Here is a 17,266-nt window from a genome sequence, read left to right on the forward strand (position 1 = left end):
CGCCCGCCCCCCCGCCCCCCCGCCCCCCCCCCCGCCCCCCCCGCCCCCCCCCCCCCCCCCCCCCAGGGCAAGCATTCTACATATCCAATCCCACAAGCGCCGGCGTGCCGCTCCGAAGCTTTTTTTGTTATAGGTAATATTTTAGTTGAGGTCGTACCGGTCGAGGAACTTACCAAGCAACCGCCGCCGCCACATCCTCTATAATATCATAACTCAGCTCCGCTTTAGCCGCCTACCTACATGGAAAAAAGCGTGGGGTTTTTTTCTATCCTAACGGGCCCGAGCACGAGGCCGCATGCCCGCAGCAACTGTGGACTCTAACTTGCGATCAACTCCAAGCAATGCTAAACTATGGTACGCGCTGATCTCTTCTCATCGCAACCGCAGTTACATACGACTAAAATACTCTGGCGGTGTGCGTACATGAGAAGTCGGAGTTGCGAAAGATGTATTTGTTACAAGCGTTTAGAATGACGAATCGATCGTCAAACCAATCCAACAGCGGGAACTAGTGAGCTGCTGGACTTGTTTCAGGCGCCAACCAAGGCTCTGGCGCTGCCGCTGGCTTAACTGCTACTGCTACTGAGTCCGGGGCTCTTGACCGTTCAAGAACCGGCAAGATTCGATTCCGTGACAGAGGCCGCCGCACTGGTCATGTTTTTTTCTTTCTTTCTTCCCGAGGAAGCCCGACGCTTGCGCCGTAGTTAGTGGGTTCAAAAAATGAAGCGGCGTCAGATGCCTCACGACCAAATCTCGCCGGCATTGGCGTTGGCGTTGGCGCGAGCTCGCTTGGTGAGATGTCATTTCTATCAGTCCACACTCCACTTGGGAAGAAACTGTTACACTTAAGCACCTAACACATCAAAGTCAGCGTTTCTCCAACCCCCCCTTTCCCTTTCCCCAATGCCAAAACCTGCATTTTCAATTTAATTACTGCTTTTTCTTAATTATCTTTTAACGTGGCATTTTCTTTTCTTTTATTAGCACCTCGTTCCTGCAGTAGGGTAGTGGTACTGTGTCACCGTCGCCGCAAGGCGCAGCGAATCTTGGGGTTTAATGGCTCTGTTAGCTTAATAGGGGGCTTATAACTCTAGGTACAGAAAACTGGGAAAAGCCGTCTCTTGATTAAGTAAAAATGGAGGTCGTTTACTTTTTTTCATCTGCACCATTCCAAGTTGTGGAATGGGTATCCTAATCACGAAATCACGACGACGGCTCATTACTTTTGTATTATCTCCCCTAACCCCCAGAGACACCGTGCACCAACCGCTCCCTCTTCCGCGGAAAAAGCTTGGCTTCTTTCTCTTTTTTTTTCGTCTCAACTGGGGTTAGCGGAAGTTACCTCTACCTTAGTGACCACTCATCTAAGATTCCTCTAGGTCAAGTTCGGAATTGAGCCGCTACCTACCTAGGTATTCGACTCTAGCTGTACTATGTAGGTGACGGTGAAGGGAGCCAATTGTCGACGCAGATGTCTATCTCCAGTACGATAGCACCGACAAGCACCGACACACACTCTGTGTTCTCGTTGGCTCCCCCGCGTCTCGACCTAGCAAAAGCCGATCTTTTCCTGGTGGTCTGGGCCGTGCATAAGGTCACGCATTCGCACAGCTACCACATCGGGCTTTCGCCAACTGTCATTGTTACTCAGGTCGGCGACCAGCGCAAATTGACAACTGCGAAGATCCTTTCTTGGCAACACCCATCTCTTGGCACCATCTGCAACTGGCGATGCTGTGCTCACTATCCACAAGGGAAACCGCTGCATGTCTTGGAGAGATCGTTCATCCGAACGAAGCACTACGAGAACCCGACGTTGCTTAAATGTGCATCGTACGTGGCAAGTCTATGTCATCGATCGGGTCCTTGCAGGTCTTTTTGTTTCTCTATTTTTCTCCATGAAGGCCACATCGCGAACGACCTGGGGTACGTAAGCAGCATGTCGTCTGCCGTCCGTCCCGCGCAAAAAAAAAGTTTACCTACAGATGCCTGCCTACGCCTGATACCTACAGATAATCCGGGCCCGGCATATCGTGTTTAACGGCGGGCAAGGGTTCATGGCCCCGTATCCATGGCCTTGGGAATATGTAATGGACTTTACACATACACAAAAGCTCGTGATCCCGCCGAAGGTGCCACAAGATTTGTGTGTTTCTTTAGTGGCCTCCTAGGAGGGGGGGCGAGGGCGCTCACTTCGGCGTAAATTGCGATCCTGATTCGTAGCCGAGACCCACGGGTAAGCCACCCCAGTTTTGGGTCATGGTTGTCCCATATTCAGCTGAGCTCGCAGTTGAGGTAGAGAGAGTGTATGGAAGCTACCTACCTACCTACCTGCCTGCCTACCTGATCCTTCTCGTTGAACGCCTATTCCGGAAGCAGGCGTAAACCACGTACGCGAGCTAGGTCTCGGGTCGTCATCACAGGGTCTGAGGGAATGGATGAGAGATCTCGGCGGAACGGACGTAAGGGAGTCTCCGCCTGCCTTTTCCCTCTGGGCTGGAGTGCTAGGACATCCATGGATTGCCCGGGTATGTAGGCTTGGAGGTATAGAGGTAAGTAGTAGGTATGTTACGTGTATGTATGTGTGCGTATAACCAAATCCCATTCGACAGGTTCGTAGCTGGAAGTTCCCACTGCCGTGCTTAGTGCAGATGGACTGGGTGGACGGGGTTCCCTCCGCCGTTGGAGGGAGGCGGACGCCACGGGCGATCTCTCTTCCCCCATCCCCCATCCCCCGCGGACGAGGCCTCTTCGTCTTGGGCCCCAACTACCCCTACGGCACGTATATCGCGGTGTACCTAAGGGCGTTATGCAGCCTGTGCTGCTACATACGCAGCTACGAGAAAAGAGGCTGTTCTAGACAATTCGCCCACCCGGTGATGATCGACGAATCCCAGACGGCCCGAGGCGGCATTTGGGAATATGTTCGATGTTAGCCAATAGCGTTTTTTTTCTTTCTTTCTTTGACAAGGAGCTTGCGAATTTGATGCCCTTTGGGTGTTAGGGTTGTTGCTGGAAGCGGTCTAGCGAATAGACCTAGGTGAGATAGATACTATTAGATATATGCCCCCGGGTTAGATAGCGTATGTACGATGCGCTTGGCTTGGTAACTGAGATATGAGATAGGTAGAGATGGAAATCTCCATGGCGGATTCCGTCACTTTTTTTGTTTTTTTTTTTTTTTCTCCGCTAAGGGTTTACGGTATCTAGATCTGTTTACTTGACTGCCTACCTAGATAGGTAGGTAGGTAGGTAGGTAGGTAGGTAGGTAGACAGGTAGACGGGTACAGCTAGGGGGATGTAGCTAAACTTTGTGATCTCGGCTTCTTGTGCGAGATCGCAGATGGGGATGTCTGACAACGGCACGGCCGGCAGGACGGGCTTCACTACGCTAAGAGACAGACGGGCTGGGAGATCAGTCAGTAGGCTGTAGGTCGGTACTGTTCACTACCTGCTTCAGTTTTGGTATGGCTCTCTACGGGATAATATGGGTATGTCTCGCATCGCTTGCGGACTCTGGGTTTTTTTTGTGTTTTTCATTTTATTGTGACGGGTAGTATATGCTCGTCATCAACTTACTTGCTCCGTTACCCGCCTACCTACCCCGTTGCCGTGGGGGGGAAAACAAGGGGAGAGACAGAGAGAGACTATTGAGAAATACACATCCCATTGATCAGATGGATAGATAGATACCCGTCCCGTCCGAGGCTTCGATCTAAATCCGAAAAGGATTTGCCCGTCGTAATAATGTACCTCCTCTCGATTTTAGGGGGTTCGACGACTGTTTTTTTTAGGGGGTTTTCTCCGCTACGCTATGCTATCGCGAAGGAGCCGGAGCCTTTCGTGTGTTGAGTGTGGTATCGTGTCGTGTCGCGCAGCCTCCTTCTCATATGACATAGCTGCACGCTATGTACATACGTAGGTTAGACAGGTCATGTATTCGCAGATTTTCCCACACTACATCATCATAACCTACCGCAGCGAAGAGAGAGGCGGTTTTGATAGGTACATGCTAGGTACAGGAAGGATGTCTGGAGCGGGGACTAGGGCGGTTCGGTTTAGGGTAGTGTAGAGCAAGAGGAAAAGCCAAAGTGTGGTGCCTCCCAGCTGCGAAGTTCCGATAGTTCTGGTGATCGTCATTAACGCATCCACCGCGCCAAGACGGGGGGATTGGCGCCTGGGCGCTGCGGCTTGGCTCTACACTACATACCCAAATACCGTAACATGGATAACGCAGGTATGTATGTACCTACATAGTATCACCTTTTCTTCTTTCCTTTTTCACGTCACTTTTGGGACATAGGGGAGAGGTTCCAAAGTACGGATTGGGAACGCTACAAAATACGACATAGTGGATTTGGCTCCCTCCAGCGACGGGATCGCTGGTTTTTTGCGCCAGCCAGCCTTGCCAGCCCACAGCAAGCAAGTGCCGTACATACCGAACTAAGGCCAGATAGCGTAGATGTTTAATTCCTTTTTTCCTTCCTGCATGCCTCGCAAATTACTTGCCGAGTCACGAAATCTCGCCGGCGGCCAGTCAGATGCGCGGGATTGGTTGGGGCTTTGCTTTCGTTTAGATAATCAGGGTTCTCTTGGTGCCAAGAGTTTTCTTTTATTTACTTACCTACTGTTGTAAGTAGGTAGGTATGGGTATGTATGCATGTATCTATTCGCGATGGGGATAATTCTATAGTGATGCGTCTATCGAAAAAAAAAAGAAGATAAGCCTTTTTCCCGTGCAAGCCCGTGCAGGCGCCTTCCGTAAATCGCCCTCGGTGCCTGGATGTGGTGCCCGATGTACCCTGTCTATATGCCGATGAAGCCAGACCTATATGTGACTGTGACCTGTGCCTCTATATTACGAGTGTTATGTATGATGGGCTATGCGTGACGATGGGGTCTTGCCGAGCCCCCGTGCCAAAGACGGAAAGAGGCAAAAAAAGTTCCCAGGGGATAATCCATGATGTTGGTTCCGTCCGTTCACGACAATACGTCTTGGCGTGCTACGACGTCGAATGTTGCCGTTGCGTCCGTCACTTCGGTTAACTTCGTTGGGGATTTGATTCAAACAAAAAGTTGGAAGTTGTTGGAGATCAGAGGGTTGGTCGTGTGTCATGTTCTCTGACTATCGATCCCCTTCATTTCTCAACAACAACAACTTCTTCCCATTTTTTTTTCTTCATCTCCCATCTCCCATCTCCACCTCCCATTGCCCTAAGTCTAGGTACTCTCGCCCCCATTCGCAGCCACCGGAGCCAGCGCGTCCGCGAACCTTAGGGTCACGGTGCCCGCGGCCTCGTCGACGCGGACGAGGCTCACGGAGCGCAGATCGCGCACGACCCAGTCCGGCCCGGCGTCCCGCACCGCGTCGGCGCCGTGGCTCGTCACGAGCCCGAGGACCCGGCACCCGGCGGCCTTTCCGGCGCGGATGCCCGCGGGGCTGTCCTCCAGCACTAGCGTCTGCGCACCATCGTCCGCGGGCGCGAGTCCCAGCTTCGAGAGCCCGAGGAGGTAGCACGCCGGGTCCGGCTTGCCGTTCGCGACGCTCTCGGCTGTGACTAGGTGTTCTGGTTGCGGGAGGTTGAGCACGGAGAGCCAGCCGTGGACGAGCGGCTCTGTGCCCGAGGTCACGATGGTCCAGCGCGCGGAGGAGGCGATGAGGGAGTCTAGGAGTGGGCGGGCGCCGGGGATCTCGACGGCGTCGGAGCCGTGGAGGCGGGGGAGGAGGGCTTCCATGTGGCGTACGTCTGGATCATGGTTAACTGCCTAGTTAGGCACTTAGGGAGGGAAGGTGAGGTGAGATGGATGGCTTAGGGGGTGAGTGTAGATGTTGCCGCGGAGTAAAACAGCGCCAGGAACAGGATGAGGTTCAGGAACAGAATCAAGATCAGGGACAAAGTCAGGAACGGAGCAAGGGAGTGAGGTATGGAGAAGTGCCGGTGTAAGGGGGCGGGTTTGCGTCAGGGGAACAGGGAATGAGGTGAATTTGGCCGAAACTGCGCTACTCAACCATCTTAGGGCAGACTCAGACTCCCTTGGAGGTTGGGGAGTTAGATATGGACATAGTCTAAACTCACATTCCCAATTCGCCTTCTCCGGACTGAGGATCTTGAGCATGTCTATGCTCCGTCGGCCGTGAGACGTCTGCAGGATCACCTCGGGGTCAACGCCGATTTCCTTTCCGATGCTGCACCCTTGGTTTAGAGTCTGTGTGGACTGGAATCTAAGAGGGGAACTCACGTGTGCCAGTGCTTCACAACTGCGGCGGTGGAGTCTATGATGGTGCCATCCATGTCGAATAAGAGGGCTTTGAAGGTGACCTCAAAAGGCGGAGCTATGAAATCCATTTTGAGTTGTGCCGTCGCTGTTAGTTAATACTAAATAATGACTTTGAATTGAAAGTGGAAAATAAGCCTCGATTTAGAAAATATTAACATGTACAACGAATGAATTGAAATTCTATGATATAAAATCTACACAAAAGCCGTATAAAAGTGAAGTCGGAATCTCTTAAATAAGAAGCCTATAGGACTTCGTCTAAGGTGTTGAGGCAAATAATGGCCAAGCCGAATTAGGAAACTCCGCCCTTGCGGTCCCGTATCTTTAAGTTCGTAAGCTCGTGACAGAAACTGAAGCCATCGTGAGGCCGGAATGACCGCTGAAAAGGTCCGATTTTTAGGCGTCTTTCAGTGGATTCTTATCGGCAGGCGGGGTTGGCCAATCGGTATGGAAGATCTAGTGGGGTTATTTTTTATCTGGGAAAACGGTGGCGGTGAATTGTGGCAGAATCACCTTTCCCACTAAATTTTGGAAACTTTTTGTGCTGATAACATTATCGCAACATTTTCAAGTACCCAAGTAATAATTGCTGGGCACGGCAAGTAAAAATGGCCAACCACATTACAAAACCAAAGAGTACGTTATCGTGTAATGAGATAATTGTATGATCAGGGCCAATTGACTAACTGACGCATTGTATAGAAGCCAAGTCGAAGCGGACACCCGTTCGGTTACGGCATAAGATCGAAAAGGCATCCGCCTCGAAGCAGCGCAAAGCTAGAAAGGAAGCGAAGAAAAACCCACAATGGAAGTCCAAATTAAAGAAGGACCCCGGTATCCCAAACTTGTTCCCTTACAAAGAGAAGATTCTTCATGAGATCGAGGAGGGGCGACGAAGGAAACAAGAGGAACTGCAGCGACGGAGAGAATTAGCCAAGGCTGCGAAGACTGGTGCTGCGGATGAGGCTGAGAACGATGAGACGATTATGGAGGGTGCGGAAGAAGATGGGTTCAGCGGCTTCGAGGACGAGGCTATGGATGAGGATGGTGTGGACGATGATTCAAACCCTATGGCTGCGCTCCTTGCGAGCGCCAGAGCCGCCGCCGAGAAGTACGATCGCGAACTACAAAGCGGAGACGAGATGGACGAAGACGAGTCGTCAGATGACGAGGCCGACTACGAAGACGGAACCGCCGAGCTGCGCGCTCAGGCCTCGTCGCGGAAAGCTCACGATAAGGTTTTCAAGCAAGTCGTCGACCAAGCCGATGTAGTACTTTACGTTCTAGACGCCAGAGATCCCGAAGGAACAAGGTCCAGAGAAGTAGAACGCATGGTGATGGCCGCGGCAAGTGGCGGCAAGCGATTAATGCTCGTCCTCAACAAGATCGACCTAGTCCCGTCGAACGTGCTTAAGGACTGGCTCACATACCTACGGCGATACTTCCCTACACTCCCCTTGCGCGCCTCCGGCTCTGCCCCTAATGCGCAGACTTTCAATCACCGCGATCTTACCGTCCAGAGCACTTCGTCCGCGCTCTTCAAATCCCTGAAATCCTTCGCCGCCTCCAAGCAGCTCAAGCGCGCCATATCAGTCGGCGTCATCGGCTACCCCAACGTCGGAAAATCGTCCGTTATTAACGCGCTTCTCTCGCGCATGGGAGGTCGAGGCGCGGCTGCTTGCCCCGCGGGCGCCGAGGCGGGCGTCACGACGAGCATCCGCGCTGTCAAGATTGACAGCAAACTGACACTGCTCGACTCCCCCGGTATTGTGTTCCCCTCAGCGCAGGAAGGCGAGTCGTCTTCGTCATCGTCGTCGTCTAAGAAGAATGCCGTGGAGGCGCACGCGCACCTCGTGCTCCTGAACGCTATCCCGCCTAAGCAAATCGACGACCCGATGCCGGCCGTATCGCTGCTCCTTAAGAGGCTGTCGGCGTCGCCGGTACTCCTCCAGAAATTGATGGACGTGTACGATCTCCCGCCGCTGATAAGCTCGAACGGCGACGAGACGACGGATTTCTTGGTCCAGGTCGCGCGGAAGAGGGGCAGGCTGGGCAAGGGGGGTGTCCCGAATCTGAACGCCGCGGCGATGACGGTGGTGACGGATTGGAGGGACGGCAGGATCCAGGGCTGGGTCGACGCGCCGGTTTTGCCGGTCGCGACGGAGATCAGCGCTGCTGCTGCTGCTGCTGCTGGGGATGCGGGTGCGATGGGAGCGATGGCGGATCAGAAGGAGATTGTGACGGAGTGGGCTAAGGAGTTTAAGATTGAGGGGTTGTGGGGCGATCATGAGGTTAAGGAGGGGGATGAGATGGTGCAGTGATTTTCTATGAAGGCTATGAAGATGGACTGCGCTGGTGATCTCTTCTGGGTGGCTTTACGGCTTTGTGGTTTAGGAGTTATGGAATAGGGAAAACAGATGACGTACATTGCTTCATTTCTTTTGAGGCATAGAGATGGACTACATGAATATACCACATTTCACGTATTGTTGGGTGTTGTGCTGTGTGGTTTTGTAGGGTGAAAATTACACACTTCGATAAGAGCTTTGATGGCTTCGTGATATGAATTATGGACGTGATATTGATGTGTGGACATCTATGATACTTCATGAGTAGCCAGAACCTATCCTCCCTATTACTACTCATATGCTACATTTGCAGAAATCTTGTTCATATAAGTGAAATCGAATTTTATAAATCTCCTTACATAAATCAAATCAAATCGTGACTCAAAATGTTATATGAAATTGCTTCCTTGTTGCTCTATAAAATTCACCTACCTCGTTATTCGTGCCTAAGTTTCGGAGGCATCACAAAGAATTATTCTAGTACGTAGGAGCTGTTGACTGTAAATTCACGCTCAAGGGTTATTTTTGCAACTAGTATGCCAAAGGTGATTCTTGTGTAGGATGTCTTATTTTCACTTATCTGAAAGTTATAGATGTGTCTGATTATATTGTTGGCAGCTGGCAGCTGCAAACAGCCGATCTCGGACGGTAGCAATCATGGTATACCCTTACACCGATTATTAAGTTATACTTACACATATTTATGCCAAGCAAGCACATGCTTTCCACCCCGTCATTGCCACATTCAACAGTAAAAGGGGTCCTCCGGTAGGTACATGAAACAGATAACCGTTCGCCGGTGGCACCTACCCCTCGACACGGCCGAACACGGCGGCAACAATCGGATGTTTTGTACCTTCCGCGGAAATATTTGTAGGCCGTGTTTCTCAAATTGTTCCCTTCTTTCACAAATCCTAAAAAGACATTAAGCTTTCTTCATATCGTCAATCACGTCGTCAATAGGAAGGTGAAAACAATGAGCGAACCAAAGGGAAAAGGCGGATGCAAGTCCGGTTGCTGTTCCCCTCCTCAACCTAAACTTGAACCCGAACCTGAACCTGAAATCCAGAAGGAGGACGACTGCTGCAATTCGGGTTGCTGCGCCAGTGACAAAGCCTCAGAGGTTGTTGAAGAGGACGACTGCTGCAAGCCACCTGTCGAGGACGGCGGCTGTCAATCCGACGACGATTGTTGCAAGCCCGCCAAGCCAATTGAAAACTCAGGATGCAAGGATGCATGCTGCAAGCCTAAGGAAAAGCCGAGCGCCGTCGATACCTGTTGTCAACCAGCAAGCTCAATCACAGCCCCCGCTTGCTCAGGTGGATGCTGCGGACCCAAGAACGAGAAAGATGACAAGGACAGTTGCTGCGAACCTGCGGAGTCCATCGTCGACGATTGTTGCAAGGATAGTTGCTGTGACACCAAGGAAGAAGTCAAAGATGATTGCTGTAGCCCGTCGAAGGAGGTTCCACGCGATGATGATAGCTGCAAAGATGCATGCTGCTCTTCTGTAAAGCCTGACGAGATTGAGCCATCTTGTTGCGAGGGTAAACAGAAGCCATGCTGTGATTGTAAGTCCTTTGGTACTATGCTTGACCAGTGGAGAGCAAAGAATAAGTAAAGAATACTAACAGACGAAGCAACTTGCATTGACCGACTCGTGCTCCGAGAGACTGCTTTCGAAAAGCAAGGTAATTATCTCCGTAGTCATGTTCGAGCGAGCCATGCTGATTTCTCTTAGACGATGATTCAACGATCAACTCTGACCAGGGTCCGTCATCGTCCAAGGCCAAGTCCATCCGCGAGAGATATGAGACTAGACTTGCTGCCTTAGGATGCCTGTGCCGAGCGCTTGTCGCTTTAGGTCAGGAGTCATGCTGTGCAACTTCTGAACTTTCCTCAGAGGAAAGGAAGCGTGGGCCCAAGAGAAGTGTCCGACGACGATCTCAGGAGAAAATTGCCTCGGCCTGCAGCTCGAAACCGGCTGGTTGCTGTTCAAAGCCACCGGAGCGAAAGCCTTCGCCTTCTGGCTCCCAACGTAGCAAGTCCTGTAAGAAGGGTTGTTGTGGTGGAACAAAGGAGAGTTCCAGTATCACACCCGTAGAAAGTGACTGTTGCTCTGGAGGCCCAGTCGCTATGAGAAATAATTGTCAGCAAAACGTGGATATTGCAGTCGACAAGAAAGGAAACGAAGAAATTAGAATCACCAGTCTCGAGAAAGGCCTTTCTGGTTCCGAGAATGTCGTACTCGGCATTTCGGGCATGACTTGCACGGGCTGCGAGACCAAACTTCGGCGAACATTGAGCGAAGTTAAGGCTTTGAATAACCTCAAGACAAGCTTGGTCATGGCTAGGGTTCAGTTTCAGCTAGACCTTAGTCTGGCTACACCGGAAGATGTCATGAAGCACATTGAAAGAACAACTGAGTTCAAGTGCGAGAGAATTGTAACCCATGGGTCGACACTTGACGTTATCCCTCATGGGGGCGCTAAAGAATTCGTCCAGCAGTCTTTGCCTCTGGGAGTAGAAAACATGGATATTATCGATGATCAAACTGTCCGCATCACTTTCGACCCGGAAGTCATTGGGGCTCAGGACCTTATCAATAACGGGTTTGGAGCTCCTCCAAGTCTTGCACCTCCACAGGTTGACCCATCTCTTGCTGCAGGAAGCAAACATGTAAGACACATGGGCTGGATGACCTTGCTCTCGGCAGTTCTAACCGTGCCTGTTCTGGTGCTTGCTTGGGCTCCATTGAAAGAGCGTCCAGTCATATACGGCAGCGTGTCTCTAGCCTTGGCCACAATCGTTCAAGTCGTTATTGCAGGTCCATTTTACCCCAAGGCTTTGAAGAGCTTAGTGTTTTCTAGGGTCGTTGAGATGGACCTGCTTATTGTCTTGAGTACCACTGCGGCATACGTGTTTTCGGTAGTTTCGTTCGGTTATCAAGTAAGCGGTCGACCTCTTTCGACAGGTAATTTCTTTGAAACGAGTACCTTGTTGGTCACTTTGATCATGGTTGGCCGGTGGGTCAGTGCCCTTGCTCGCCAGAAGGCCGTGGAATCTATCTCCATCCGTACTCTACAAGCATCTACGGCCACTTTGGTGTCCAGTGACGGTACCGAGACCGATATTGATACTAGGCTGCTCCAGTATGGCGACGTTTTCAAAGTTGCTCCTCATGCACAGGTTCCCACAGATGGTGTCATACTTTCTGGGATAACAGAAACAGACGAATCTATGTTGACAGGTGAATCGCGCCCGGTGGAGAAAAGACGAGGCAGCACCATCATTGCTGGATCTCTTAATGGCTCCGGTACTATCACCGCGCGCCTCACCAAGTTACCTGGGGAGAATACCATTAGTACCATCGCGGGAATGGTCGATGATGCTAAACTCTCTAAGCCTAAGATCCAAGACCTTGCTGACCGGGTCGCATCATATTTCGTCCCGGTTATCATCTCCCTGACTCTCATCGTATTTGTTGCCTGGGTAGGCGTGGGAATTCGCAACCAGGGAAAATCAGCGAATGATGCTGTCGTACAGGCGATAACATACGCAATCACCGTTCTTATAGTCTCCTGTCCGTGCGCTATAGGGTTAGCGGTTCCTATGGTTATTGTAATTGCCTGTGGCGTTGCAGCAGAGAAAGGTTTGATCTTTAAGACGAGCGAGGCCGTGGAAGTAGCCCACAAAACTACACATATCGTGTTTGACAAGACTGGCACGCTAACGCACGGAAAGCTCTTTGCGGCCACTGAAGAGTATCCGTTAGAAACTCGACAAGTTGTAGCTCCGAAAATTTTAGGTCTATTGGCTAGTATTAACCACCCTGTAGCTTCTGCCGTTGCAGCTCACTTGAAGAACCAGGGTATTCATGCTGGTAAAGTGGACGATATTCAGTCTCTGCCAGGTAAAGGGGTCCAAGGAAAGATTGATGGAGTTTCCATTCAAGCCGGCAATCCTCACTGGCTTGACCTTGAGTCCCACCCTCTTGTACAAGACACACGCTCGAAAGACTTCAGTACTTTCTGCGTCACGATCAATTCAGAACTCCAAGCCGTCTTCGGGTTAACCGACACCATCCGCCCGGACGTACTCCTAACTATTTCGGAGCTGCAGAAGCGAAACATCGCCGTCTCAATACTAAGCGGTGATGATGACAGGACCGTCGAAACCGTAGCTGCTAGCCTGGGGATTCCCAAGGAGAACGCAATTTCGAGATGCTCGCCCGCCGACAAGCAAGCCTACATCCAGAAACTCCTAGGAACGGGTAGCAAGGATAGCTGCGACAACGACAAGAAAAAGCAGAAGCAGCCCGTAGTCGTCTTCGTAGGCGACGGCACCAACGACGCCGTGGCCCTGGCCCAAGCCACGATCGGCGTCCACGTCAACTCGGGCGTCTCGGACGTGGCGCAGTCCGCCGCCGACGTCGTGCTCATGCGCGCCGACCTCGCGGGCGTGCTGGCCATGATCGACGTCTCGCGCGCCGCCGTCCGCCGCGTCGCGTTCAATTTTGGTTGGAGCGCCGTGTATAACGTGTTCGCGATCCTGCTGGCCGCCGGCGCGTTCGCGAACGCCGGGAAGGGTAAAGAGGAGGGCGACGTGAGGATCCCGCCTGAGTTTGCCGGGCTCGGCGAGCTGGTTAGCGTGTTGCCTGTTATTGTTGTTGCTGTTAGTCTAAGGTGGGCTAGGGTTTAGGGGTTGAGGATATACTCTATTCTGCTGGTGTGCGATTTTGCTTCTACGGCAAGGTACGTGAGGAATTATGAGGTGATGATGAGATGGTGGGATGGTGGGATTTACGTTCATTCTTTTGAGCCTAAGGAAAGTCTACTCTGGGATTTGTGGCGATGATACGATTCGGTCACAACAGCGCCCCTAATCGCGCGACATAAGGATACCTACGATATCCGTATATTTTCTTTCTTTACACCTCGTCTAGAGGTGTCTATTTATGGAGAGACAGATTGTGGTCGCTATGATTCGGATGATTCTATAAATACAGAACACAAAATATAGCCGGTTTAGGTTGACAATGAATATATTTGTCATGGCTACGAAATGGTACCTAGTGCTAAGTGAATATTGAGTGTTGAGTGGTATTGGTATTGTGAGATGGTTTAAGGAGGCCGCGTCTAAGCTTTTGTTTTATAACCCCTTATATATTCAGGTAATTGGGCATGTGTTAATATTCTTGTTCCTAATTTGATATTTACTTCCCAAAGTGAAGCGAGTAATTGTGCCTCTGCATTTGTGCTGGTAGTTTATTATAGTGATTGCCTGGATGTCAATTTTTAAGGGGAAATAGGGGTTCTCTATCCACCCCCTCTCACGGATACTCGTCCATTATGGTGACGGTTGTAATAACAATCAACTAAATTCCAAAGACAGAGTCTGTATTAATATTCATCTATACAATTCTAGTAGTAGCTCTGGTACTGCTGAAATAGGGCATCTATATGACGCTAAGTAGATGGCTTTAGAGAGGCAGAGCTTCCGGAGGATTTACATAGGAACACTGATACTTGTGTTACTGGAGGTAATTTTAGACAGTTAGTAGAATATAATAGTCATTTGTTTGATAGGTGACTGCTTGTAATACGAACGTTTGTATTAGATATGTTGGGTTCGCAATATTATTATTATATTTGACTCGGTCAAATATATGGCATGGCTGTGAGGATATTGACAAAGGCTTATTGATACTAATTGGTATGGAAATAGATTTACAACGCCTAGCTTTCCGCCGTACCGGTACGTTATATTCTTAGATCATTAACATACCCGAAAGGCGGACGGACTAAGTAAAACTCTTCACGGTCATATTAATTTACTTCGTGATAAACTACCTACGTGACTTACCTACGTAGCATTATATGCCCCCTACCTAATTGGCCGTATACTTATCTTCATAATAAGTGCCTAGTTTGCTAATACAACATTTCCTATTCACATCAATGTTTATTCACTGGAAAAAGGATTCGATACGTCACACGGATGATCCCGATAATAGTCACATCGTATCACCGTTCCAAAGAAACGTGCTTTGATTACCGTGTATTTGGATACAACATTACGGAGTATCATTGTAGAAACCTGGAGTAAGTAATCATAACACCGGTGATAACGAAAGGGATACTACCACGAGCTAACCGAAATATATCGACAACAGCTGGGACCTATCAAGCCACCGCGAAAATATCGATTCCCATCTCATCTCAGCTCCCCAAACAGGCCCTCTCGAAAATCAGAATAAACCCCGGGCTGGGATCCATCGACTCTCGATCCCGCCTGAATGGTCCGGGTCTACGCGTGCCAGTCTGATTTGCCAGTCAGTCCCCCGGAACCCCCCCTGGCCAGTCTGACAGTCTGCTTCTCTTGGGGCCCCATCTCAATAACATCCCATATTATTACCTACCAACCCAACCCGACTGCCCGCCTGGCCCGCCAACCAGGCAAGAGATCACCACCATACATACATACATGGTAGTAATAACCGACGAACCAGCAGATATGTACCTACACACTAGGTACGTATGTAGGCAGATCTATCAGATTTTTCGTGACTGGCCCGGCCCCCAAAACGCAAGCTAGATGCGCCAACCCCGCGGGAAAAAGAGGCGGTGAAACCATATCCTCGGGCATCATCATCGTCATCCTTCACCCTCCCAAAAAAAGGGCGCGGGAAGGGAGGTGGCCGTGCCCGTCTTTCTTTCGGGTTGGTTGTCCAACCAGAGCGCGGTGATCCCACGTGTTGCGAATGTACCCCGTGCTTGAGCTTAGGCGCTGCTACCCACGATATTACATACCTACACACTTCCTTCTACCATAGGGAGGGTAGGGAGTTCGGTATGGAGGTTGGTTGGTAGGTTGGTAGGTATGTCTTCCATCACATCCGCACACCTTTCGCCTTCGGGCCATCTCACATAAACCCGATCTGTCCTCGGTATATTTGTGCGTGATAAGTATGTGCGGGTGAGATGGAGTATAGCGGTTGGTCGCTATTTCGTTACCTGTCACTTTATGGGTGAATGTGTGTGCGGTTCTTTTCGGGAAGGGAAGCGACGCTGACACGTTCGGGATGGCCCTCTCATAGTTCGCATCTTACCTCCTTAAGCACCGTAGTATTTCGTTTTGTTTATGTTTATGTTTTGTTTTTGCTCTCGAGTTCACTCTCAGCCACTTAGATCGTGCTGGTAGTGGCGGTGGTCACGGTACTGCGTAGGTCTTAGCAAGCAGACAAACCAGCTTAACAATCCCTATACGAAATTTGACCCCGTATATCCTGCTTATACCCACGTCTGCCTTCGTAAATCGTAAGCCTGATATCCTACCTGACTGCCTACCTACTTACATACGAATTCCTTCCTTTCACCCGCATTACATGACCAAGAATACCTAGGGTAGTAAGTCAAAATAAGATGAAAAGCTGCACGACGAAATTTCGACAAAATGTAGTAGGCGTTTATGTACAGTAGTATGTAACAGGGATACAGATCCACCGTCGCGGACTCGGGAGTAAGTATTGGGAGCCTTGCCTCGGGGGGTTTTTTCTTGATTGACCTGCCCTTTACCTGCCAACCCAAGCTTACTTCATTCAGGCAAGTCGCCCGAAAGGGGAAAAAATCTCCCGGCCCGCAACTCTCTGTCAACCTGCAGCTGCCCTTCCTTCTCGTGCGTCAAAATGGGTATGGGTGTAAGTAAGTAACCTGTTCTAGGTGGGAACTCCACGCGCCGGTTCCCCTTCATTGGTAATGTAGGGCTGAGTCAGATCGCCGTGCGTTTTTTTTCCATGCGTTATATGTGCGGGCGTGTGTCTGTCTGATCGTAGTGGTGGTGGTGGTGGTGGTAAGAATATGCACATACGTGCCTACCTAGGCAGGCAAAGCAGGGCAAAGCAAGGCAAGGTTACGGGACGCAGGTAAGAAGATGGGATGGGTGTGGTCCAACCCCTCGTGGGAATTGCGTTGCGTGTTCGTCTGGTCCGGACCTACGTGCGCCGCACATGGGGCGTATTATTGCAGTTTATTACATACTCCATTTCCGTCCCGTTGGATCCGAACTCCTGGATCGCGAGGTATGATAGGCATGACATTGGGTACTGTAGGTAAGTTGGGGGAGGGAGGTAGGCGTGCCATACGTACATCCAGACACCACGATAGGTATGCCAGTTATACACATGTTCCTTAAGTACAGCATGTAGGTTGGTGCGTAGAATACGACGCTGCTACATATGTCCTATTACACCTACATACACACACATATACTATTAGGTAAGTAATGTACACGCATAACCACGCGCGCACCCACGAAGTACATCCACACGCGCATATTCCTACATATGACATACACCTACATACATATTACATATGCACAATCTGCGTTCGTGTGTGTATGCCAACCTACCCGACCTACCTCCATACATAACCCACATAGTCCAAGCAGGTTCAAGTAAGGAAAGCCCCGGTCTGGACCGATCGATCCCATCGTCTCTTGCCCAGGGCTGAGTAATAGCAGCAACGCTGCAAAAGTTCCCTGCAAGGCCAAAAGAAAAGGATCGACGAGAATAGATCACGTTGTTTTTTCTCCTGCGTACATCGTACACTACAACCCTACCTTGGTACCTACATCATATT

At 50.5% G+C, this 17,266-nt stretch overlaps 3 protein-coding genes across 3 annotated transcripts; 2 read left to right on the top strand and 1 right to left on the bottom strand.

Moving 5' to 3' along the window:
- Window positions 1-5,133: 5,133 nt before the first annotated feature.
- Window positions 5,134-6,714, bottom strand: F4807DRAFT_115918 (HAD-like protein). Its single transcript, XM_047992829.1, has 3 exons — window positions 6,241-6,714; window positions 6,078-6,187; window positions 5,134-5,747 (listed from the first exon to the last, which is right to left on the bottom strand). Exons 1-3 carry the CDS (start codon window positions 6,345-6,347, stop codon window positions 5,221-5,223), a joined length of 744 nt encoding a protein of 247 aa, XP_047858664.1. The 5' UTR covers window positions 6,348-6,714; the 3' UTR covers window positions 5,134-5,220.
- Window positions 6,715-6,846: 132 nt separating this feature from the next.
- Window positions 6,847-9,189, top strand: F4807DRAFT_406846 (P-loop containing nucleoside triphosphate hydrolase protein). Its single transcript, XM_047996324.1, has 2 exons — window positions 6,847-6,915; window positions 6,982-9,189. The coding sequence occupies exons 1-2, from the start codon at window positions 6,888-6,890 to the stop codon at window positions 8,598-8,600; spliced, it is 1,647 nt and encodes a 548-aa protein (XP_047858665.1). The 5' UTR covers window positions 6,847-6,887; the 3' UTR covers window positions 8,601-9,189.
- Window positions 9,190-9,603: 414 nt separating this feature from the next.
- On the top strand, window positions 9,604-13,328 carry F4807DRAFT_455789 (heavy metal translocatin; the record flags this gene model as incomplete). The annotated part of the gene is made up of 3 exons (XM_048000777.1): window positions 9,604-10,198; window positions 10,268-10,318; window positions 10,369-13,328. The coding sequence occupies 3 exons, from the start codon at window positions 9,604-9,606 to the stop codon at window positions 13,326-13,328; spliced, it is 3,606 nt and encodes a 1,201-aa protein (XP_047858666.1).
- Between the last annotated feature and the right edge of the window lie 3,938 nt (window positions 13,329-17,266).

Source organism: Annulohypoxylon truncatum (assembly GCF_022578515.1).
Source record: "Annulohypoxylon truncatum strain CBS 140777 unplaced genomic scaffold F4807scaffold_2, whole genome shotgun sequence".
In the NCBI taxonomy this organism is placed as follows: domain Eukaryota; kingdom Fungi; phylum Ascomycota; class Sordariomycetes; order Xylariales; family Hypoxylaceae; genus Annulohypoxylon; species Annulohypoxylon truncatum.

What these genes read in the sequence shown, in the direction of transcription:
- F4807DRAFT_406846 (XM_047996324.1), top strand. Translation starts at nt 6,888, where the DNA reads ATGGCCAACCACATTACAAAACCAAAGA. An exon ending in CCACATTACAAAACCAAAGA is followed by an intron (nt 6,916 to 6,981) that starts GTACGTTATCGT and finishes CGCATTGTATAG; the next exon opens with AAGCCAAGTCGAAGCGGACA.
- F4807DRAFT_115918 (XM_047992829.1), bottom strand. Translation starts at nt 6,347, where the DNA reads ATGGATTTCATAGCTCCGCCTTTTGAGGTCACCTTCAAAGCCCTCTTA. An exon ending in GTTGTGAAGCACTGGCACAC is followed by an intron (nt 6,188 to 6,240) that starts GTGAGTTCCCCT and finishes CCAAGGGTGCAG; the next exon opens with CATCGGAAAGGAAATCGGCG. An exon ending in GGAGAAGGCGAATTGGGAAT is followed by an intron (nt 5,748 to 6,077) that starts GTGAGTTTAGAC and finishes ACCATGATCCAG; the next exon opens with ACGTACGCCACATGGAAGCC.